Consider the following 24,060-nt stretch of genomic DNA (forward strand, 5'->3'; position numbering starts at 1 on the left):
TGCCCGCCCGAAGATCTTTTTTTCTTTCATTTCTTTGCAATGCGTTTTATCTTGCTTTAACCTGCACTCAACTATTAAAATAATATCAAAATATGTATGTTTATTTTAAACATGAGAAGCATGTTAAAAATTCAAATATATATTTTTGTTCGCATAGCTGTCAAACCAAACAAAAACAAATACGTTTGTTTTCAACACGAATATTTTTAAAATAAACGTAACATTATTTTTATTTTAAACATTGATTTCACATGACTTCAAACATGGAATACGTTTGAAATCAACCTAACTTATTTTTGTGGCCATAGAACAAACTGAGTTTACGTTTAAATTTACCTCAAATATTTTTTGTTTTGACGATAGTTTTTTCTGCGTGTTCAGTGATAAATATTCCATGTGTTATGTCAGTTTGTCTGAGGTATAATGCCTTGTTCAGACTACAGAGTTATAAGATAAAACTGCCCATCTTTTAAATTAAATCCTTTCATGAGTCTATTTAACAAAATAGGTTTTTATATTGACAGTTCTACAATTCGATTTGAAAGTTTCAACTTTTAAAAGTAAAAAACGAGTTACTTTTGAATTGACAGTTAGCTGACTTTTGTTTTGAAAGCTAAAGACTTTCTACCAAAAAGAACCAACGATAACTTTTAATTCTACCAATGGATTTTTCAATTTTACTAACGATAGTTTTTTGTGTGTACTACTAGATTGAACTAGCATTTTCACCAAATGTACTAGAATGTTTTGGTTCTATCTCTTTCACTCTACTCAAAACCGAAATGCATAAAAAAATGACAAAATGATACGCACTCTTTGCACACTGTCAAAGAATCATTGTACACAAAATCAACTTTGTTCAAATCAAAACAAAAAAACTAGCCCATCTGGTGGATGATGGCACAAGCTTCCAAGAAAATTCTATTACAGTGAACCACATTATTTAAATGGATTTCTTCGCCAGTTAGTCGTCTGTCACTTCGTTTGTGGTTATAACAACAATCAATACGAAACTAACGATTTTTTTTTTTTTTTTTTTTTTTTACGATGGCTCACTACTTGACTAGCCTATTGGTCCCAAGCAAACGATTAACGTACCCCATTCTAGTCGAAATTCTAGTACTACGCAATGTTTGTTTTGATTCGCTATGAAAGTTTGACAGATAAAATGAGGGGTTAGTGGATTTTCCTATATTTCGAGGGGTGAATCGATTAGCTTGGGACCGAAAAGAGTACCAGAGCTGAGGCAAAAAGTTGAGCACGTTATTTCGGAACCTTCTAGTCTTAGAGTTACCTCTATGGTTGTATCATAGAGGTAAGTAGGTTGTATCGTTCGAGGTATCGTTCCCATTGTTTTTTACTCAAAATTGGTTTAGCTAAGTGAAATTGAGAGTTAAGGCCTAAACGCAATATGGACGGAGCGGAACGGAAACAGAAAGTTTGACAGTTGTCACAAATGACATCAAGATGCCTAACCGAAGTCGATTTGGTTCTAACTAGTTTTCAATCCGACAAGTACCCTAATAAAAATTGTATGGTTAATTTGCTTAACGACGTGTTCTGGGTATCATCCAAACCATTTGTGGAATAGTTCAATGATTTGGGTTATCGTTCGTTTATGGTTATTTTTTATTAGGGTAGGCTTACTCAGATCGGGCTTTTCCGCTGCCGCTGTCGTTCCGCTTCCGCTGTCATTAGGCTTGGGCCTTTGACACACTTTGAACGCTTTCAACCATAGACGCTGGTTAACAACCTTATATTGGATAGTTTTTCAATAACGTGTACACGAAGCAAGTGAACCACGAATCCAAGGAAAAATGTCACTTGCAAAGTGACTGTTACCTTTTTCTTCTCGTTTTCTCTTCCATCGCTGTCAAATTCGATTTTCGATCTGCCGTAGTTTTCGCATCAGTCCTTCGCTGTCAGAACTCCGGGAAAAAACCAAAAAATTTTGTTCACTCCAGTCGTGTACGTTTGTGAAGAAAATCTGTGCAAGCAATGGCAGCACGTTTAATTAAGAAAATTGTAAGAAATTGTAGTGTTTGTCCCGGTGAATTCTTACTCCGTAAAATGTAGTTTAGTTATGTGATTGGTGTTTTGATTTTTACTGCCTTGCCTTGCCCTCCAGCTGCAGGAGCAGCCTGTTTCTGTTTAAAACCCTTTTTTATAATCCAAACAATTTGAAGTGAATCTGGAGTTATTGTTAAATTTTGTTCATAATTTCTTCCTTTAGTTGGGAACAGATGCTGAAAATTTTCTCAAAAGTTTGTCGCAAAAAGTGAAGGACAATTGGGTCAAGATTTACATAACCTCGCCTTCTCCCGAAGAAAAGCAAAATAAAAACGAGCCAATTGTCCAAGTAAATAAATATTTAGTTAAATTATTATCTATTCCGCATATAATTCAAGTTGGATTTATCCGATTTAATGCAAGACATAGAACAACAGCTCGAGACATATTTTCATTGAAACTAATTTTAAGTTACGTAACAGATTTGCAATGGCCGTGAGCAAGTACCGCCTTACATGTTATTTCGAAAATTCTACCATTTACTTCTAGGCTTCCACTCCGTTTGGTGGACGTGGCTATGCCTCTGGTGTGAGAAAGGTCACATTGATCCCCGGCGACGGAATCGGACCGGAAATCTCCGCTGCAGTTCAAAAGATTTTCACTGCCGCCAATGTACCGATTGAATGGGAGGCAGTCGATGTCACTCCCGTAAGGGTAAGTCACGATTGTTATCGCTCTGTGGTGTCATCAAGGTGAAACTTATCAAAAATGGTTGCCTCTTTTTCAAGAATCCTGATGGCAAATTCGGCATCCCGCAAAGTGCCATTGATTCGGTGAATCGCAACAAAGTTGGCCTTAAGGGACCGCTGATGACTCCGATTGGCAAGGGCCATCGTTCGCTCAACTTAGCTCTTAGGAAGGAATTCAATCTGTATGCCAATGTGCGTCCTTGCAGAAGCTTGGAAGGGTAAGTTGTGAAGAGTGCAATGCTTAGTAGAGCTTATGCTTATTAATCATTTCGTTTTAGCTACAAAACTTTGTATGATAACGTCGATGTCGTTACAATCCGTGAGAATACTGAGGGTGAATATTCCGGTATCGAGCACGAAATCGTTGATGGTGTTGTCCAGAGTATCAAGTTGATCACCGAGGAGGCATCCAACCGAGTGGCCGAGTACGCATTCAAATACGCCAAAGACAACCACCGCAAGAAGGTCACCGTCGTTCACAAGGCCAATATTATGCGTATGTCGGATGGTTTGTTCCTCAGATGCTGCCGTGACATGGCCAAGAAATACCCAGAAATCAAATTCGAAGAAAAGTACCTGGATACTGTGTGTTTGAACATGGTCCAAGATCCGAGCAAATTCGATGTCTTGGTAAGTAGAGTCAATACCTAGACCACTTTTTTACAAGGGTTCAGTACAATCATCTCAACTCCCCTACTGGCTTAACAACCAAAACGCATCCCGTATCCTATATGCCAAAATACTGCTTTACTTACGTCTATTGACATGGTTCACAGGGTTGTGCTACATGACCCTGTCCCTAACATGACTGTCAATATTTCAAGGATGAATTTTCATACTAATCAGGGAAAATTTCCCGTACCTGATAGTGGTGTTGGTTTTCATGGGCAAGCTTAGACATCCTTTTGAAAATTCATCCTTGAATTATCTATTAATCATAATGTAGAGCAGTTTTAGGACGACATTCTACCAGGGTGAAAATGAAGCAATAAATCCCAGATTGTTCAAATTTACCATAAATAAGACCTTATTTTCTCAAGGTTCTATAAGAAAAAAATATAAAAATATTGTTCCACGGCCAAGTTAAAGATCGACTGATGATTCATTTATTATCACGACCATGGTCCAGCGGAGTTGGTTGCTTAATCTTTACTATGGTAATACGTACCCCCAGCCGGCACCGCGCGCAGATAGGGATAGGAGTAACTAGACAAGAGGTTTATGACTACTGATTGGGGGGGTTATTTCTTAACCAGTTTAAAAAACTCTGGCGGAACAAGAATGTATACAAGAAATCATGGTTACTTTTTCAAAGGGACGAATCTGCTGTTGTAAACAAAGATTCAAACGTCATTTTGTTGACACTCTTAGGACTCCCACGCACAATTTTATAGATAATCTAGACAAAAAATAACGAACCATTTGAATACCCTAATGAAAAAATACCATAAATGAATGGTAACACAAATGGTTCAACTATTCTCGAATGGTTTGGATGATACCCGGAACACGTCGTTAAGCAAAATAACCATAACAATGTTATTAGGGAATGTTTATAGGTTCGTAACCTCAGAGAGCGAAGTATAAATATTTACACTCTTAAAAACAAAAGAAGCAATCCTAGCGAATCACTTTCACCTACCATTCTCCGTGTAACGAAGAAAATCCAATGGCGTATCGATGCGTTTGGACGAAACTGGAATCAACAAGCAGTGTTAGATTTTTAACAATATCTCAACAAATAGTCATCAAATTGATCGTATGGAAAGGTTAATACATTTAGAAGTCATCTTTAGTAGAAACATTTACCGCACTAAACACTGGCGTTGAGAGTGATTGTATATTTTTTTTCTATGGGACCCGACCAATTGTACCGTGCAAAACACTGCGTCCAATCAAAACATACCTAAACCATACGAATTTTTCATTCCAGGTTATGCCAAATCTGTACGGTGACATCATGTCAGATATGTGCGCCGGTTTGGTCGGTGGATTGGGTCTGACCCCATCCGGAAACATGGGTCTTAACGGTGCACTATTCGAGTCGGTTCATGGTACTGCTCCCGATATCGCTGGAAAGGATCTGGCTAACCCAACTGCCCTCCTCCTGTCGGCTGTGATGATGTTGAGGCACATGGAACTTAACCAGCATGCTGATAAGATTCAGAGCGCCTGCTTCCAAACTATCAAGGAGGCCAAATATCTGACGGGCGATCTGGGTGGCAAAGCCAAGTGTTCAGAATACACCAACGCTATCATCGAAAAACTCAACTAAACATGATGCTACGAACATCATCCACCTTAACACATAAGCGACAAGCTTCAGTCAGTCAGATTATGCCATAGTTTACCCATACTGCAAACCAGTATCGAATTTCCTTCCAAAACAAAACTACATAAAGTTAAACAAATATTTATTTCACAATTGGTAGTTGTTTTCCCGACAACAAAAATTTAAAAAATAATTAATTTCGAGCGTCACACAGTATTACCTACTAAATCCACCGTACCAATAATAGGGCATAGAAACAGTCGCGATTTGTTTTTGCTACTCTCAGACAATAAAACAAAAAAAATATAATAGCTAAGCAGTCGTTTCTACTCTAATCTTTGAAAGCATAACGATTCGCTATGCAAAGCTGCTACCCGCGATTAGTTTTCGTTAATAATAATTGATTGTGCGATACCGAAATTTAATTTATTGCAAGTTTATAAAAACAAAAGTTACTTAATCGAAAAATAAAAACAAATCATACGAAAATCGTGACTGAGTTTCAATTGTTGTAAGTAGATTCGTCATTCAAATCCACAGGATCCTGACCATACGTATACCTTACCCGCAACTAATTGCCTTAATTACAGCTTTAATTACACTCTGCCGACCGTTGACTACTTGTTAATTACAATCGTACTTTCGTAATTAGAGTGCCTCAACGACATGTTCAATGCCATTAATTACATTTTGAGTACACAGTAAGAATATTTCACAGATTTTTGTGAAATTTTACCGAAATCTTTACAGTTTAACGTTCGATTAACAGTTCGGTGATTTTTCACAGATATTGAGGCCTATTCTGCGCCGCGAGTGAGGTGATTTGATTTGCACGGAGAGTCACCTCACTACACTGAATCAAAAAGAAATATTCCTGTTATGTGGAAGTCTAATAAAAGCGTGGAGGCGAACCAGCCTCAGGCTGAAAGCCTCCTTAATAAAGACAAATCAATCGATCAATCAAGTCTAATAAATTTACGCTATAAGAAAATCCAATGAAAACGCTATGGTTGAAAATGTGTCAGGTAAATTCTATATGAATATCTGATACATTTACAATGCTGATAAGTTGATAACTTTTATGTGATAAATGAAAATTGGTCAAATTATAACAATAAACTGAAATGGATTTGAAACCCATAAGCATAAGCTATACTTTTCACTTCAATATCATATACATGTCATAAATCAATTTAATTAAAATGTATTGGCAAATCAAAGTTGGCACGAGTGTGAAGAACTATAAAAGTGATGATGGTTTCAAAATTTTCCACGGGGAAGTATACGAGTGCAATCTTAAAATGCTTTTATTTTGCAAATGGAGCATTTTATCGAAGACAACATTTCAAGAAAACTGGCAACATTGCCTGAATTCAAGCGACAGACACAGTAGCGCTGCGCTCGAGCGAAGGTGGAAGCAACGCATAGAAAAATGAGCAAATACACAAACCTTTCTTCTGAGGATGGAACCTTTGCTATCCAATTCTATAGGAGCATTTACCTTTGAGCGGCAGATGACGCAATTGTGCCTGTCTCATACCGGTTGTATGAGAAAATAGAAGAGTTACCAGTCTTCTTGATATGTTGTCTTCGATTTTATTTAAATCTGGTTGCTGCTACAGTGGTAGAAAAGCTCAAATCTATGTGTACACCTAAAAATCTGAAAAGAAATTATTTTTTTCTGTATTATATGTCTATTGAGTAAGGGCGCCGGTGGTGTAGTGGTAAGCGTGTTTACCTCTCATCCCAGCAGGCCTGGGTTCAATCCCAGTCGGCGCCGCCGGGATGTTCTGAGGCATAACATCTCTGATCACGCCTTCCTTCGGATGGGAAGTAAAGCCGTTGGTCCCCGGTTCATGAGTTGATGGGTCGATAGGTAGGGTCCAGGTGTGGGAGCTGCCTTCCTGGCGCGTCGGTAGCATTGATGCCCAGCACGGAAAACAAGATCGACGGAAAACAAACCAAAGGAAAAAAAAAAATGTCTATTGAGTAGTCCTTAAATTGTCTACTAACATAGCATCAACCAGATTTAAATAAAATGCTCCATTTGCAAAATAAAAGCATTTTAAGATTTGAAACCATTTAAAAATAATTATAATAAGCATTAAAAAATCGTTCAATTCAAATCACATATCTTTCTTCTATCATATCATATGGTACATCAATCTTGAGATAAACTACATAATACCAACCGGTGAACACTCGTGTTTATTTCAGTTACCGTGAGGACGTAATTTGTGATGAGCCCCGGTCCCTTTCAAATTGTATCATTATTTATGTACGTTTCATATATTTGAAATGACGTTTCACATTAATCTAGTGATGGCCGATTTTCATTCGAATTATCGATTAATCGATTAACGAACCGAAAAGTAAAATATTTGTAATCGGTTATATCATGCCGATATAAGCATTAACTTCTCCAGAGGATCATCACCGATCGTTTCAAACATGTGCTGCACTATCATTGATGGAAATATGGCAGCACAGCGAACAAAAAAAATCGATTAGTTGTTAATCGAGTAATTAAAAAATGGGACACCTCTGATTTTGGTGTGTTTGTTTTGATAAAAATGAGCGCAAAATTTCATCTCTGTCGAGGGGGCAGCAAAACCACAAAATTACCTTGAATACGGGGGGTATTCATTGGATGAAAGGGACCGTGAAAGAGGACACTAAAATAGAAAGTTTTTCTTCCGACAGTTTCATCTTAGTATTCATCTTTGATAATACTGTTGGTACGAGTGTGCATGCAAAATACGTTTGACGATATTTTTAAAATAATTTGCTTCTAACAGTTATGTCTGTTTGTCTATGATTCAGCTGTATTCATCCCAAACACAATTATTTGTTAGTAGGTTTTCCTATAGTGGAAACATAAATGACTATCTAACAGTTTCTACATGTCTGTTTACACACTAGACATATTAACAAACGTCAAAAATCGTTAAAAACCACTCCAAATATATATGATTGTCATATAAGATAAATCTTTTAGTGAGCGATAATCATCACGAACGTAGGTAATTTTTACTGGATTTTCTTATAGTGCAATCTTATATGACTACCTTAAACACGTTCAAAGCAAAGGAATTTCATGTACTAAGTATGTGAAATTACTTTAGAAATCATTCCGTATCGCTGTTGTAGTTGTTACCTGATAATCCAATGGAGTTTTCGTGCAGGACATACGCTAATGCCTTGTTCAGACTACAGAGATGTGACAAGTTTTTTTTTTGTAGTGATCACAGTGGCAGCATACACTTGCTTAAACTCTACACTGGACCCCTTTTATTGATTTTCTCATGCAGTGGTTCATCAGAGAGGGAAGCTTAGTAATCCCCATTGCCTGTCAATGACGCCATTCTATCGCGGTATGAGCCAGAGCGCTGGTCATAAACCTACCGTCTCCAACACCCCACTATAAAGCATGAAATTAAGCACACCCACCAACAGCAAGATGCAAAAACCTGGGTACTGCGGACTCACTCAATGTGCTTGTCACTTGGGAGCCAGTCAGAACTGTCAAACGGGAGCCAAACATTCAGAAGCAACAAACTCAGTTACTGTCAAGCATTGCAATCTCATAAAAATGATTTAAACTTTTTCATAACACATTCTTAATTGTAAGCTCAAAGACAAAAACCAACAGGCTCAATGATAAGAGTATAAAAACCAGCAAGCTTGCTTTCACTCACTTACTATAAAAAAATGTTTTTTTGGAATTATGAAATTATTAGATATTATAATGATAGTTAGTAGTTGTAAGTCACAAGATAAGGTTGTAAACTAGGCGTTTGACACATATAACTTGTCATTATTGCTTTCAGTGCGTCACAATCAGCGACTCAGAGTGAGCGCTCACGAATCATAAATTCGCTGATTGTGACGCTCTGAAAGCAAAATTGACAGGTTTTTTGTGTCAAATACATACCTTCCAACCTCTTCTTGTTTCTGACAAGTACAAACTTTCATAATAGCATCCATTGATTCCATAATTTCGAAAAACATTTTTTATAGTGAAGTGAGTGGAAGTAACCCTGAAAACCAGCATAGTTTTTAAGACTCAGCTGCGTTTACAATATGAGTAAAACATACTTTGGCGAAACATGTATGTAAACAAACTTTGATAGAGTCATGGGGGCTCGAGCACTCCTGGCTCAGAGCTTTTGGCGAGAATCAACTGAGAAAGAACAAAACAATTTTAAACTTGAACAAATTTTCAAGCAGTTTTCCATTGGCTTGCAAACTGAAATCGATATACTCCGCAGTACTCAGGAAAAAACTAGCCAAGGGGAGGGACTACAGAGAGGTGGCATGTTATAATAATAATCGACAAGAAAAATGTCATCAAGATAAGTTTATAACATGTTATCACTGCTCAGTCTATTATGTTTATAGTACGTTTATAGTACGTTCAGACTAAAGGGTGTCCACGATGAAATTGCCACACTATGAAATTGCTCTAACTTTTTAACCGTTGGGTAGAATTTAATAAAAATTTGGGTGGATTTAGTTCATAGTGCATTATTTACATCCTGCAAGTTTTAAAGTCCTGTGATCAAAACTCGCGGAAATGGAGTCGAAAGAACAGCTCGTGCGTGATAAAATCTTGCGCATTCATCACGAGAACAAGGATCTCTCGCATCGTTCCATCGCTAAAACGTTGGGAATCGCGAATTCCACGGTGTCGCGAGTGATTAAGCGGTTTGAGGAACGGTTGACCACCGATCGGAAGCCCAGAAGTGAAGGAAAAAGTATTCCGTACAACACCAAAAATCACAACCGCGTAGTTGGGGCCTTCAACCGAAATCCGAACGCCTCCGTTAGGGATGTGGCTAAGAAGCTGCACCTAAGCCGAAGTTTTGTCCAGAAGGCCAAAACTAAGGCTGGGCTTCGAACGTTCAAGGTACAAAAGGCCCCTAATCGCGACGAGAAGCAGAACAAGTCCGCCAAAACCCGTGCCAGGAAGTTGTACCTCAACATGCTGACGAAAGTTGAATGCTGCATCATGGACGACGAAACATATGTGAAGGCCGACTTCAAACAGATCCCCGGCAACCTGTTTTTCACGGCCAAGGATAAGTTCAGCGTTCCGGAGCATGTCCGCACTCAGAAGATGTCCAAATTTGCGAAGAAATTCCTGGTTTGGCAAGCCATCTGCACGTGCGGGAAGCGGAGTGCACCTTTCGTGACCCAGGACACGATGAACAGACAGATGTACATAAAAGAGTGCCTCCAGAAGCGGCTGCTTCCTCTCCTGAAGGCCCACAACGTCCCAACAATCTTCTGGCCGGATTTGGCCTCATGCCACTACTCCAAGGACGTGCTGAAGTGGTATGCGGACAATAAGGTCAATTTCGTGCCGAAAATGTTCAACCCTCCCAACACTCCGGAGCTCCGCCCCATCGAGAAGTACTGGGCGATTATGAAGCAGCACCTTCTTAAACGACCTAAGGTAGTGAAGACAGTCGAGGAACTGAAGAAAGTATGGGTTTACATGCAAAAAACGGTTGATTCACAGGTTGTGCAGAATCTTATGGCCGGGGTTAAGGCCAAGGTGCGGGCATTTGCGTATAGACTGTAAATAAAATACGAGTAAAATGGTAAAATGAAGTTTAATAGTTATTTCTCAATCCCTGAAAATTTGATGGCAATCGGATGAAAACTCGAATTTTGCGAATCAATTTTGTGTGTGGCAATTTCATCGTGGACACCCTTTACAGAGTTATAACATGTTATAGCGCTATCTTGATGGTGGTTTCTGTGTTGTAATTATTTGACAACCGTTATAACATGTTATAACTGCTCAGTCTGGCCAGCGCTTAAGCCGGTGAAAGTAATAAAGTTTTGATCAAAAACCTTATAATATAAATAATTTCACTACTCTTGTGCCTGATATTAACAGAGTGAGTTATTGTCTACATGTTTCGCAAAAGGAGCACAGTTTACGACTTTTTGTAACTGGTAAAAGCGCTTGAAATGGTCAGAAAGGGTTACTCTACTACTGTTACTGTGTGTACTTAAAGTTAAAGAACTTGTTGTGACGAATCGATGGAAATTTTACTCAGTCTAGGAGTATACTAGATTCTGTGACACTACCCCGAACGCTATAACCCCGAACGCCGTTACCCCGAATGTCCTATTACCCCGAATGGCCATTACCCCGAAATTAAGACAAATTAATGCAAGGGATCAAAAGAAGGGTACATTTTTTAGAAGGAAATTTTGTTTTGGAATTTATACTCAATACAAATGATATTTTTTATTGGAATTTAGAAGCACTTAATTTGCTAATATAACTATTATGTCTAGGTACATATAAGAGCATTTTTAAAATTGATTCATGCAAATCAGTGAAGCAAGAGTTCACTATGATTCGCGAACTCTTCCCTGCGCATAGCGCTTTATTGTGTGATTACTGCGCACTACTTCCAACACTATGTTCAACATACAGAAAGTAAAATGGTTTCTCGCTGATGGGTTATTCCAGTTTTCATCTATACCGATATTTCATATTAAGTATTAGATCATAATATGGGAGTACTACGAAAGGCCGAAATACACAAAAGGCCGAATCACGAAAGGCCGAAAACACAAAAAGCCGAAAAAACTACGAGTTTTTTCGGCCTTTTGTTAATTTGTTTTTTTTTTTTTTTCCTTTGGTTTGTTTTTTCCGTCGATCTTGTTTTCCGTGCTGAGCACCAATGCTACCGACGTGCCAGGAAGGCAGCTCCCACACCTGGACCCTACCTATCGACCCATCAACTCATGAACCGGGGACCAACGGCTTTACTTCCCATCCGAAGGAAGGCGTGATCAGAGATGTTATGCCTCAGAACATCCCGGCGGCGCCGACTGGGATTGAACCCAGGCCTGCTGGGGTGAGAGGTAATCACGCTTACCACTACACCACCGGCGCCTATTATTGATTACATATTTTCCTTATATATTAAAAGAAGGGAATATTCCCTTCTTTATCATACATCAAAAGAATTAATTATTTTCTCTTTTATACACTGGAGTCGCTTTTTACGCGGGTGATACGTCCCGCGTAAAAAAAACCGCGTAAATTCCGGAATCCGCGTAAAAAAAACCGCGTAAATTCCGAAATCCGCGTAAAAAAAAACCGCGTAAAAAAAGACCGTGTAAGAAAAAACCGCGTAAAAAGCGATATACAGCGTCAATTCTGAAATCCGCGTAAAAAAAACCAAAATCCGCGTAAAAAAAAACCGCGTAAATTCCGGAATCCGCGTAAAAAAAAACCGCGTAAATTCCGAAATCCGCGTAAAAAAAACCGCGTTAAAAAAACCGTGTAAAAAAAACCGCGTAAAAAGCGACTCCAGTGTATATTCAAAGAAAGGAATAGGTTTGTCTGTGGAATAGGTATTCCCTTCTTTATCGTTTATCCAATAATTAATTATTTCCTTTTGTTATATTTTCAAAGAAGGGAATATTTTCTTCTCTATCATATATTTAACGAATTAATTATGTTCTCTTTTACATATTCAAAGAAGGGAATATTCCCTTCTTTATCGCATATCCAAAGAATTAATTATTGTCTATTGTTGTATTTTCAAAGATGGGAAACCCCCTTGAGCCATTAAGTTTTTCTTTTCTTTTTATATAGGGTAAATGTCGGCTTCGGCACCCATTGACTGTTTTCGGCAACCAAAATTTAAACGTTAATTTCACTATGTTTTCCCATCAACACACTTCCCTGAATGCATCCAAACGATTCTTTAGTCTTTCAGCTTCAATCTGATTGTATGTGTACGTCTGAGCAGTCCTGTTATGCCAGATTTGTATTCAAATGAAGCATACGTACTCTAAAATGGGGTTGATTTCAAGTTGCCGATAATAGAACAGCTGGTTAACACGCAGTTCAAATGGGAAGGTTGCCGAAGAAAACGAGGCTGCCGACAATAGTCACACTCACCTGAGAAGTTTGGAGCGTTATAAAAACGCTTTCAAACAGTTTTGAAGAATTCGGTCGATTAGAATGGATAGAGAAGCAAGCAGCAGATGAATTTAAACCAACAGACACGTCATATATGTGCGTGACGCTGAGAAAATGCTAATAGAAGTGCGGACACTGCTTAGATTGACGAGAATACGTAAATTCCCCTACGCGAAAGAAGATTCCAGGAGTGACTATAATAAACAAAACTAGTCAATCTAATACATTGCATACTTTTCTGGGGAATGGTACATTCTGGGAAATGCTTTTCTGGGGAATGGTGCATTCTGGGGAATGAGATTCTGGGGAATGTTATAGAATCCTATCATTTGTATTCAGTATAAATTAGAAAAGGAAATTTTCTTCTCAAAAATTTACCCTTCTTTTGATCCCTTGCTGTTCTTCCATTTGTCTTAATTTCGGGGTAGTGGCCATTCGGGGTAGTGCCCATTCGGGGTAGTGTACTATTCGGGGTAGTGTACCGTTCAGGGTAACGGCGTTCGGGGTAGTGTCACAGAATCGTATACTAATCATACTGAGTGAAACCTCTATCGATTTTCCTCATATTCGATAAGTTTTTCGTGGAAAATCAAGAAAGATTTTGCTCAGTGTCTATGAGGAGCTACATTTTTCCGAATTTTAGTCAAATATGAGTCAGATTCAACGGCCGCGTAACTTCGATTCGCAGCTCACTCGCGACTTTGGATTAGTGGTACGAATGCAATACCAGCATGGAAAGCTAAAATTTACTATAACGGAAAACTGCAACAAACACCGGTACTCACCTGCCGGATAAAAAAGGACCAATACTGTTCGGAATTCGAAAGAAACGCAGAACTACAAATTTGCCAAACCTACGTTCGATGTGTTTATTCAAGTATAAGTTCTAACCTGTTCTGATTTGATAAGAACACGTTGCTATGTAAAGCTTTAGCTTCGATTGCAATTCAAATTCAAGTTTCTTGAAGATCGACTATCTTCTTTTATAAAGTCCTCGGCTAAAAAAAAAATATATGTCTAGTCTTAGGCTGGGATCGTACAACATTTATTGGCAAATTTATTTAGTTTTTTTTAACAACAATATCTTGGATTTGATAATGCATGTTTGATATCCTGGACTTATTTCGATTTGTTTGAGATCTTTTCAACTGTTATATAGTAAAAATAAGTATCGCGAATTTGAAATCAAATGAATTGATAATTGAGCATTTGAATATTTTCGAAATTGTTATCGAAATAATGCTTTTGAACACGTTTTTAATATTTCGTTTATGAAATACTAACAACAACCAGAAATCTGAAACAATAAATAAGCTAAATATTAGTTTTGGTTATTTCAATTGCCACCTACGTAATTACCGAATGATTAATCGTCATCGTCGCTTAGTTTCACGGAATAATTCGTACCAATAGAAGACATATCAGCGAAAAAATGCTGCCGTTGGCTTGCTGGTGGTAGCACTGCACTAAATGAATTATTAAGCAACGCTCCACGCCCGCGACCTGATTCCGTGACCGCTGGCTGGCGTATCATTCCAACCTCCGTGTCCCGGTCTTGTGTTTTGCAGCTCCTGGTTGTCGCGGCGATTTGTTCAGTACTCTTTCTCGGCAAATTGGGATCATAAACGCTGTCGTTGACATCAATCATTTGGAACGGATTCATCAAGGCGCCAGCATCTTTTTTCGTTTCCTTACTGGGTCCTGCTACACGAGACACAAAGGAACATTTCTCGTCATAGAAAGTACTCATTGCGCGATGTTTCTGGATATTCGGAAGTGTATAATTAGTCTGCACCGAAGAAACCATAGATAATCCATCAGTCTGACCCTGGTTGGTATACGATGTTGTTTCGGCCAGATTTAAACACAGTGTAGTGTCGGCGTTCGACGGCAAATGGCACCCAGCAATCAAATCAATGCTCAGATCCAGACAGCAATTGTCAGAAAGTATGTACGTCCAGCGAACAGCCTTCGACAGTGCACAGAATCTGGTATTTCCTCGCTTCTCGTGAAAATCGCATGCAATTCCGCTGGTATATTCGTACGTGTCTTTCTTCAGTAAAATATCCGCTATGGTTTTGGATGGGAAGGTGCAAATGTCCAATCCGTATTTTTCCGTGGCACGCTTCAAGTGGAAAAAGAACTCTCCCAGTGGAATTACCAGAAATCGATAATCGATCTTCGAATCTTCGTCGCACTGCTCCAAAATGCTTTCAACCACCGGAACTTGCTTTTCATCAGTTATAACGGGAAACTGTTTTTGGGTATTGTTTTTGTAATCGGTAAAATTCAAGATTTTCTGCAGCACGTTATCGAGATCGGTTTCGCCCATCGCATTCGGTGGAATAGGCAACTCATGAGTTTCTTCGCTTAACTGGGTCGCTTCAAGTGCCAGTCCCAAAGGCAATTTGACGGGATTGATCAGTTCGTGCATCTTAGCCTGGACACCCAATTCTAGATTGTATTGCACCATTGCCAACTCGGCCGGTACGAACACATTTGTAGATGTTTTGCAGAAATGGTTAATCGAAATGAAGTACATCTGAAAAATTCAAAACAATAGAACAATTCAATTAGGAGTAGACCGTAGTCAAGACAGCATTCACTACAAATTTAATAAGCATATATTATTTAAAACATTCAATTAAAAAAATTGATAATGGATCATGAATAAAGGAGTATAGGTTACTCGCTCCGTAAGAAAAGCACTGGAAAGGAAAGTTATCTCTTGTTCTTCGTACGGCCTAATCTGCCGCTATTCGCATGTCCGTCCCATAACGAAAATCAGTAAGCCGAGAAAATCACGTTTAAAGTTTGCTTCGTACCATTGCTTCTTATGTGATGGGACAACTAATTTGACTGTATTTCCAAACAAAGTTGTTGAGTTCATCCAGTATTGTGAAAATAGGTATGCGTGATTATCTAGCATTTGCATTGAAAAACTCAGTTTTGACAAAAACAACTATGGGACCGACATGCGAAGAGCTTCAGTAATGCAATGCAGACTACCTAATATCAAGCATTGGTTTTAATAAACCACGGTGTTTCTTAGGTTTCTTACCATCAATAGACCGTTTCCCATTCATTTTTGTCTACTTTTATTCAGGTAAAAACATTTATTTTTGGTAGTTATTCATTCGAATATTCTATTTATAACTTCTGATAACTACCCACAAAGCAGTAGATAATTTTTAAATTAATTTCAATTTCTACCCCAGAAGATTCTTCTACATTGCGTCCGGAAATGTCTAGAAGCTTGTTTTGAAAGTTTCGTTGACCCCGACTTCTTCCACGAGATATCTACAATTTCTTCAGAAAGTTTCTAGCAATTTTCCCGAAAATTGACTTCCAACTTGTTGTTATTGCAGGGTGGCAAGTGAATTTCTGATTTTAAATTCTTGCTTTTTCCCCGGTTTTCCTGGTTTCTTCTATAAAAATTCCTGGTTTTTGAACGAAGCTTTAAATCTATCAGTTTTGCAGATTTCCTATAATTCTTCTACATAAGAAACACAGGTCTTAAGTATTTTATATATGTATTTAGTGAAATACTTTAAATTATATGTTTCGTACACACTTAGATTTTTTTTGCCGATATGGGCACCACCGAGCAGCTCGGCATTTTATATAGCTGAATGTCAGTGAAAAACTTGCAGAGATTCAGCAAAAAATTTGTTTGTTAGCTGAGATGTCGGCAAAATTCCCGTTTGTTAGCTGAATCTCGGCAAGTCTTTAACTGAGATCCGGCAAAAAAATCTGTGTGTGTACACACATAGTTTTTTTTTTTTTTTCTACCGAGCTCGGCTGTGCAAATCTCGGCAAAACAAGTTTTCTGAGTCCTCAGCAAACTTCTTTTTTTTCCTTTGATTTGTTTTTTGTCGATCTTCTTTTCCGTGCTGAGCACCAATACTACCGACGCCAGGGAGGCAGCTCCCACACCTGGACCACAGAACAGAAGGAGAAGTGCTAACAAATCGGTGAATCAAAAAGTATTCGTTTTTCTGCTCAACAAGCGATGTGTTGTGGTAGCGTTCCACACGGGCTTTCTATGTGCACTCACACTATCATAGCATGCTGCCTATCTTAACTGCAGGCAGAACATGCCTTCTACCGCTAGGTGCGCTTGTGTTCGCAAATGACAAGTGGAGCCACTTTCTGATCCAAAGTTCCACTCCTGTGCCTGGACCCTACCTATCGACTCATCAACTCATGAACTGGGGACCATATATATTATATTCATATATTGTCTGTTTATTTTGATGGTTGCTTTAAAATATCAATTTGGTATATATGTGAAAGGATGAATCAGTGGGAGATGGATTTTCGGTTTCTTTACATTTTGCAGCACAAATCTAGTACTGTGTCATTTCCTCAAAACCCCCCAATAAATGACATCTTCAATCCCTTCCTTTTCCCATGGCGTTCAAGTGGTCCGCATAGACTATTCAGCCATTACCCTTCCTTTATCCTTGGCTTTGGATTGACTTGCGGTCCCATTGCCCCACCAAACGCTGTAAAATAAAAATGAAAATGAAATCCAATAATCATTTTTAAAATTTATGAAAAAAAAAACCCAAAATTAAGTTTATTTCACTCATCTCCCATGTTCCGTTCAATAAGATAATTTTCAGTAAACCACTTAGAGTAGTTTACATTTGACTACGGCAAAAATAATTACTTACTCGTGAGTATTTTCTACCCAAAAATAAGTTCAATTGACTCAAATTTGACAATATCTCATATACTTACTATTATACTATTAGCTCATTGAACAATAGCCATGCGAAAATCGAATCTCTCGTTCCGTTTTTGATAACAACAAAAAGTGAGAGTGGGATGCAAAACTCAAAATTACCCAAAATTAAGTAAAAAGTACTAAAATTTAGGTATTTTTTTTTTCTCTGTGTAGCTTAAATGCATTTAAGGCCTTCGACAGATATACAAACACTCAAAAAAATTCGACACATTTTTATTGGCGAATTTCCATGTAAAATTCAACATGATTTTCATGTGTCCACACATAAACAGGATCCACTCAGAAGTATACATGAATTTTATGAGTCAAATGAATAGTATGTGTGTTTACACATGAATTTTATACACATAAGAACTATGTGTCCGACACATATATCATTTGTTTATCACATTGCAAAAATTCAAGTGTGGGACTCATAAAAATAATCATTGAATTTTTATTAGTGAAGTACACCATTAGAGGTAACTCTAAGACCAGAAGGTCCCGAAGCATTATGCTCAACTTTTTGGCTCAGCTCTGGTCCTATCTTTGGTCCCAAGCTAATCGATGCACCCCTCGAAAGATCGGAAAATCCACGAACCCCTCATTTAATCTGTCAAACTTTCATAGCGAATTAATCGATGTAGACTTAAGATTTTTTTTTTACACGGGGGATATGTGCCTGTAAAAAAACCGTGTAAAAAAAGACCTACGTGATTTTGATTTTTCACATGGTTAAATGTTTTAAAAAAAGGGATTTTGATGCATTTGTAATTATGTATAGCATGCTATGGTCCATATAAACATATTTTTTTTTTAATTTCTGTATTTACACCAAAAATTGTGATTTTTTAAAGTATTTCATTACCTATAGCTTGAAACGGATAATGTGATTGGAATCAAGTCGATAGGTTGTATCGTTGACGAGAAATCGTTAAAAACGTACCGCGTAAATCGCGAAAAACCGTGTAAAAAAGACTTCAGTGTACTTGGGACCAATAGGCCAGTCAAGTAGTGAGCCAATTTAAAATCTTTAGTTTAAACCTGCCCGGGTTTCCACCGGTTGATTGTACCGACGTTGTACTCTTTTATGCTATTACCTCAAATTGTATATTTTGCAGTACTAGCAGCATATACAGCTGTGTTCGATTAAATAGCAGAGCGTGCCAATTTTCATACAAAATGGTCAACTTTGACATGATGTAAATTAGTTAACTTATGATCAATTGAGCTGAAACATTTGCCAAAGAACTACAAATATGTTCAATCGTAAATACAAAATATTAAATTTTTGGAAGCACCTGCCGGAAAGAGGTTAAATTGTTCAAAATAATAGCCGTTTTTTATTTGAAAATTTACTTGCTGCAAATATTTTAAACATTTTTAACTATTAAGTACATTTGTTAATTGGTTGGAGATTGTTAGAATTTTGAGAAATGTAAAATTTAAAATATCAAAATTAAGCTGAAATGAAAATTATTAGTACTGCTATTATTTTGAACAATTTCACTTTTTTTAAGTTTCCGGCAGGTGCTTCCAAAAATTTAATATTTGGTGATCATATTTGTAGTTCTTTGGCGAATTGAACATATTTGTAGTTCTTTGGCGAACGTTTCAGCTCAATGGATCGAAAAAAAAATATTCTAAAATTTCCGAATTTGAACTTGAAAATAGTCGAGAAAGAGCGCGGTGAAAGGATGTTGATCGTGGACATTGCAGAATTTTGGCCACGTAAACAGTACCTCTGAACTGTCATCAGATTGAGGTTAACCCCGACGGTGCAAAACCTAATTTGATTGGGCTTTGGAACGGTTTGTTTACAAATGCTGATGGGCTATTTTTTATTGTTGATCCATTATGGTCTTAGTCGTCATCAGACAACAGCAAACAAAAAAAATGTCACGATTGCCTGAGGGATCTGTCGTTTTTCAAGATAATATTTTGATATACGTTAATTTAATTACAATTCATTTTACCTGCATCTTCTCCAACACATTGTTATGCATAGCGGTTTGAATCATCTCGGAAATAACTAATCCAATCGTTTGTTGCTTTTTCAGTAGCTCCTGTTTCTGCATCTCGACCAGCGAATACGGAACACCCTGGGCGGTGTACTTTTCGCCGTAGTTTTGCTTCGGTTGATTTTTATAGGCTGCGGCTTGATCCTTGTAGACCTGCCGTTCAGCTTCTTTGAGCCGATTCCATGAAGGTCCGGCTTCTTGCATGACCTGCTCCATTCCTCCAGGGAAACTCTTGCCTTTAGTTTCCTCCCGTCGACGAAACTCCAACATGAAGAAGAAGAACGGTCCTTTCGGTGCTGGTTTCTTACGAGCCGGCATTGTTCGGATCCTGTACACAATATTCGCAAGAAAAATATTCTGCTTTTCCCGTGATAAACAATGAAAATGCTCCGGAGAAACTATGAAAAAATATCCGATCACTAAGAAATAATTAACACGTTCAAAAAACTAATCCGACTGCTTGTATGACTTAGCTTTGCACTGCACTGGCTTACAAATTAATCGTTCTCATTCAATAAGGCCTAATCACTTTTGTCTATAAAAACCAAAACACTTACAAACACAATGAAAGCGATGTTTTGGATATGCAAATGATGTGAAGTCTTCAATTTTCAGCTTGCAGACATGCGCTTACGACTCTATGCATCAGTATATTATCAAAACACCACAGAATGAAACATACAAAAGTTTTTATAGATGAAACAAGTTGGAATCTTTTGAAACAGCACGCTAGAAAAGTCTGTCGAAAAAAAACGGAAACGGAAATAGATAAACGCAGTCTCAACGCATTTACAAAACCGCATTGAAATTTGCATAGCGCTGTGTCTGGCATACACACGCTATTTCAAAACTCCCCAAATTTGGGTAGTATCCACCCAGATCGGTCAAAACTGAACCTACCCAAAAATGGGTAAATTGTGTTTGAAGTGACAAGTTGACAAATTAAGAACATCGACATGAATCCGATCGACGTTGTTCATTTGTCAACTTGTCACTCCCAACACAGTTTACCCATTTTTGGGTAGGTTCAGTTTAGACCGATCTGGGTGGATTCTACCCAAATTTTTGGGGAGTTTTGAAATAGCGTGCTCCCTAAGATTATATACGATAAAATTTTAGGTAAAAATTCCTCGAAAAATTCACACTTTCAATAATTCTACACTGAAACAAGGACAATCGTTTGGAATGCTATTTTGCAGAAAACACTTATTTTCAATATAACCACGCTTATTACCGTTAAATCAACTACCAATTCAGTATAATTGATTACAAATGTAAACAAATTTAGAATTTTTTTTTTAATAATTCGTTTATTTTTCCAGGCTCATTTGCTGTAGCTTTGCGGACCCGATATTCATTGTTTGGATAACAAAATTACTTAAAACTAACGTCAGTAAAGCGGGGGCCGATTACTCGCGGCTATCTCGAGGTTAGGGGTAACAAATTGTAACAAATGGATGGCAGGGTAGGGATTGTGAACACAAGGTTTGGAGAGCAATGTGCTCTTGATCTCGAACTAGGCGACACTCTGATGAAAAAGACAAACATGGGGGTACACCGATGGGTAGCTAACAACTTGGGAGAACACAAGATGACACTAACTTCTAAATCCTCAAATCTATCCGTTTTAAAAACACATAAATTAAATTCAAATAGTCGAGGTCTCGGCTCGCCAAGACATCTCTAACGGGTATCGCGGGTTGTTTTCCTCGGGCCCTGAGGGATGTGGATAACTCAGATCTGGCAACACGGTGTAAGGTACACGACCAAACAACATGCTCGATATCGTGATAACCACTGCCACACGCACATAAATTGCTGCCTGAGAGCCCAATTCGATAGAAGTGCGAGTCTAACGAGCAGTGATTGGACATAAGCCTTGATATAACGCGTATAAAGTCGCGGCTCATGTCCAACCCTTTGAACCATGGTTTGTTCGACACCTGTGGGAGAATAGAATGTAACCATCTTCCCAATTCACCATCATTCCATTTTTGTTGCCAACTGATGAGGACTTGCTGGCGAGCAATGGAGAAAAATTCGTTGAAGGCGATTTGTCGCTCAAAAATATCGCCTTCCATAGCGCCCACCTTAGCCAATGAGTCCGCTTTCTCATTACCCGGAATTGAACAATGAGATGGGACCCAAGCTAAGGTGATAGTATAGGAGCAGTTAGATAAAGCACTCAGTTTAGATCGTATTTCAGGCAGGAAATACGAGGAGTGCTTCATCGGCCTCATTGAACGAATAGCCTCCAATGAGCTAAGACTATTCGTAAAAATGAAATAATGGTCAGAAGGTAGTGAGGCAATTCGCTCTACTGCGTACAATATAGCTGCGAGTTCCGCAACGTATACGGAGCATGGTTTCTGTAGTTTATAGGAGGCGCTATGAAATTGATTAAATACACCAAATCCAGTGGAAGCATTTATGGTTGACCCATCTGTGAAAAATCTTTTATCGTTACTTACATGGTGGTACTTGATTGCAAAAATTGAGGGAACAACCATCGACCGATGGTGATCTGGTATTCCATGGATTTCTTGCATCATGGTCAGATCAACATTTACAGAGGAACTATAGAAGGCTTGAAAGCAATCACGATTGGAGATTAAGGAAGAAGGACCAACCTCCAGCGTCATGTACTCATAGTACAAACTCATGAGTCTTGTTTGAGGATTTCGGTCGAGCAGCTTCTCAAAGTGTTCTATTACCAAAGGATTCAATACTTCACAACGGATGAGAAACCGGAAAGACAGCTCAGCGAAACGATCTGTCAGTGGGAGAACACCCGCGAGTACTTCGAGGCTCATCGTATGAGTCGAGTGCATACAGCCTAGCGCAATACGAAGGCAATGGTATTGAATCCGTTGCAGCTTAAGAATGTGTGTTTTTGCTGCGGATTGGAAGCAAAAGCTGCCGTACTCTAAAACCGAAAGGATGGTTGTTCGGTACAACCTGATCAGATCTTCCGGGTGTGCTCCCCACCAAGTTCCGGTAATTGTACGAAGAAAATTGATTCTTTGTTGGCATTTTTGTTTCAGATACGCAATATGTTTTCCCCATGTGCATTTGGAATCGAACCAGACACCTAAATACTTGAAAGATATACTTTGAGTGATTGTTCTACCCTTTAGTTGAAGCTGTAACCACAGACAAACAGACATAACACTCGCAAGTTGTTGATCGAACAAGCATTTAACGGTCAATTTAAAAGTATCATAGTTGGTAGTACCACCACCTGTGGCGCGCATAGTAAATTCCCTTGCGTTTGACGTTTACACACTACCGCCATCTGTTCAGCGTACTACCCACCACAGTGTACTCAACAGATGGCGGTAATGTTTTAGCGACGATGTTTTACAGTGAGAAATATTCAATGAGTTACGTCTGTTTGTCTGTGCTGTAACTGTGCAGGATGATGCTTCCTAGAAAAAAACAACCAACTCAGTTTTCTCCGGAGAGAATTCGATACCCAGCTTCATAGCCCAAGTAGACAAATTGTCTAAGGTATCTTGCAATGGTCCTTGCTGGTCCGGTGCACTTGGCCCTATAACGGACACAACGCCGTCATCTGCAAGCTGCCTTAGCGAGCAATTTTCATCAAGACAACCATCAATGTCTTTTACATAAAAATTATAAAGAAGGGGGCTTAAGCATGAGCCCTGGGGGAGACCCATGTAACTAATTCGGGAAGTTTCCATGAGAAAAGCTCATATATTTCTCAGACAACAAGTTGCTCAAATAGTTGTTCATAATTGGTGAAAGCTCACTATCGTGGAGTTTATCCGAAAGGTAAATTTACTATGATTCTGGCAATATTATCATATATCTTCATGGGCCTTATTTGCTGAGGAATTCTCTGCGGGTGGATTTGGCTGTGATTCTAACCTAGCTTTTTTTAAAGGAAGATTGAACTCAATATTGAGGGGGGCGTTCAGGGGAGCAATGATTTCATCTGGTATCGCTGGATGTTCTTGAATAATGTGCCGTTTGAGAGATGTGAAGTGAGCATATCTCATGTTACACTTTGAAAAAGTGCAGTCATATGAAATCATGTCTGCATTAAAATGATTTTCTTTGAGGTGAAAATTTATATGGCGGTGTAGCCCATCAGCGTACCCCGGAACTAGTTGCTTGCAGAAAAAACAGCGTAAGCCATTTCCTATCTGTATAATCGAAAAAAAATAAAGATTTAGTGTTGGTTGGAAATGCTAACATGAAGCTTTAGTGTGATGATTTATTAGCTAGAGAATGATCTTTTTAGAAGAGGGTAGGTGGATAGTTCCGTTAGAGTACGGCAGTATGAAAATTGA

At 38.4% G+C, this 24,060-nt stretch overlaps 2 protein-coding genes across 3 annotated transcripts; one reads left to right on the forward strand and one right to left on the reverse strand.

Moving 5' to 3' along the window:
- The first annotated feature begins 1,889 nt into the window (after positions 1–1,889).
- On the forward strand, positions 1,890–5,212 carry Idh3a (isocitrate dehydrogenase [NAD] subunit alpha, mitochondrial). 2 transcript variants are annotated; one of them, XM_065228781.1, is made up of 6 exons: positions 1,890–2,025; positions 2,234–2,359; positions 2,560–2,724; positions 2,799–2,977; positions 3,038–3,389; positions 4,693–5,212. In XM_065228781.1, exons 1-6 carry the CDS (start codon positions 1,999–2,001, stop codon positions 5,032–5,034), a joined length of 1,191 nt encoding a protein of 396 aa, XP_065084853.1. In that variant the 5' UTR covers positions 1,890–1,998; the 3' UTR covers positions 5,035–5,212. The 2 variants fall into 2 exon arrangements, with proteins under 2 accessions (XP_065084853.1, XP_065084854.1); XM_065228782.1 differs by lacking the exon at positions 2,234–2,359 and having other exon boundaries at positions 1,892–2,025.
- An 8,632-nt stretch (positions 5,213–13,844) lies between these two features.
- LOC135707082 (protein maelstrom homolog) lies at positions 13,845–20,476 on the reverse strand. The gene is made up of 3 exons (XM_065228821.1): positions 19,700–20,476; positions 14,351–15,533; positions 13,845–14,288 (listed from the first exon to the last, which is right to left on the reverse strand). Exons 1-2 carry the CDS (start codon positions 20,060–20,062, stop codon positions 14,358–14,360), a joined length of 1,539 nt encoding a protein of 512 aa, XP_065084893.1. The 5' UTR covers positions 20,063–20,476; the 3' UTR covers positions 13,845–14,288; positions 14,351–14,357.
- Positions 20,477–24,060: the final 3,584 nt, after the last annotated feature.

This window comes from Ochlerotatus camptorhynchus, unplaced genomic scaffold (genome assembly GCF_037179485.1).
Source record: "Ochlerotatus camptorhynchus isolate MF236.1 unplaced genomic scaffold, CSIRO-AGI_Acam_v1.1 ptg000303l, whole genome shotgun sequence".
Taxonomy (NCBI): domain Eukaryota; kingdom Metazoa; phylum Arthropoda; class Insecta; order Diptera; family Culicidae; genus Ochlerotatus; species Ochlerotatus camptorhynchus.

Bases quoted from the DNA above. Each gene is read 5' to 3' on its own strand.
- Idh3a (XM_065228781.1), top strand. From the start codon at position 1,999: ATGGCAGCACGTTTAATTAAGAAAATT. The intron at 2,360-2,559 runs GTAAATAAATAT...ATTTACTTCTAG, and splicing joins AAAACGAGCCAATTGTCCAA to GCTTCCACTCCGTTTGGTGG. The intron at 3,390-4,692 runs GTAAGTAGAGTC...TTTTCATTCCAG, and splicing joins CGAGCAAATTCGATGTCTTG to GTTATGCCAAATCTGTACGG.
- LOC135707082 (XM_065228821.1), bottom strand. From the start codon at position 20,062: ATGCCGGCTCGTAAGAAACCAGCACCGAAAGGACCGTTCTTCTTCTTC. The intron at 15,534-19,699 runs GTAAAATGAATT...TGAATTTTTCAG, and splicing joins ATGTGTTGGAGAAGATGCAG to ATGTACTTCATTTCGATTAA.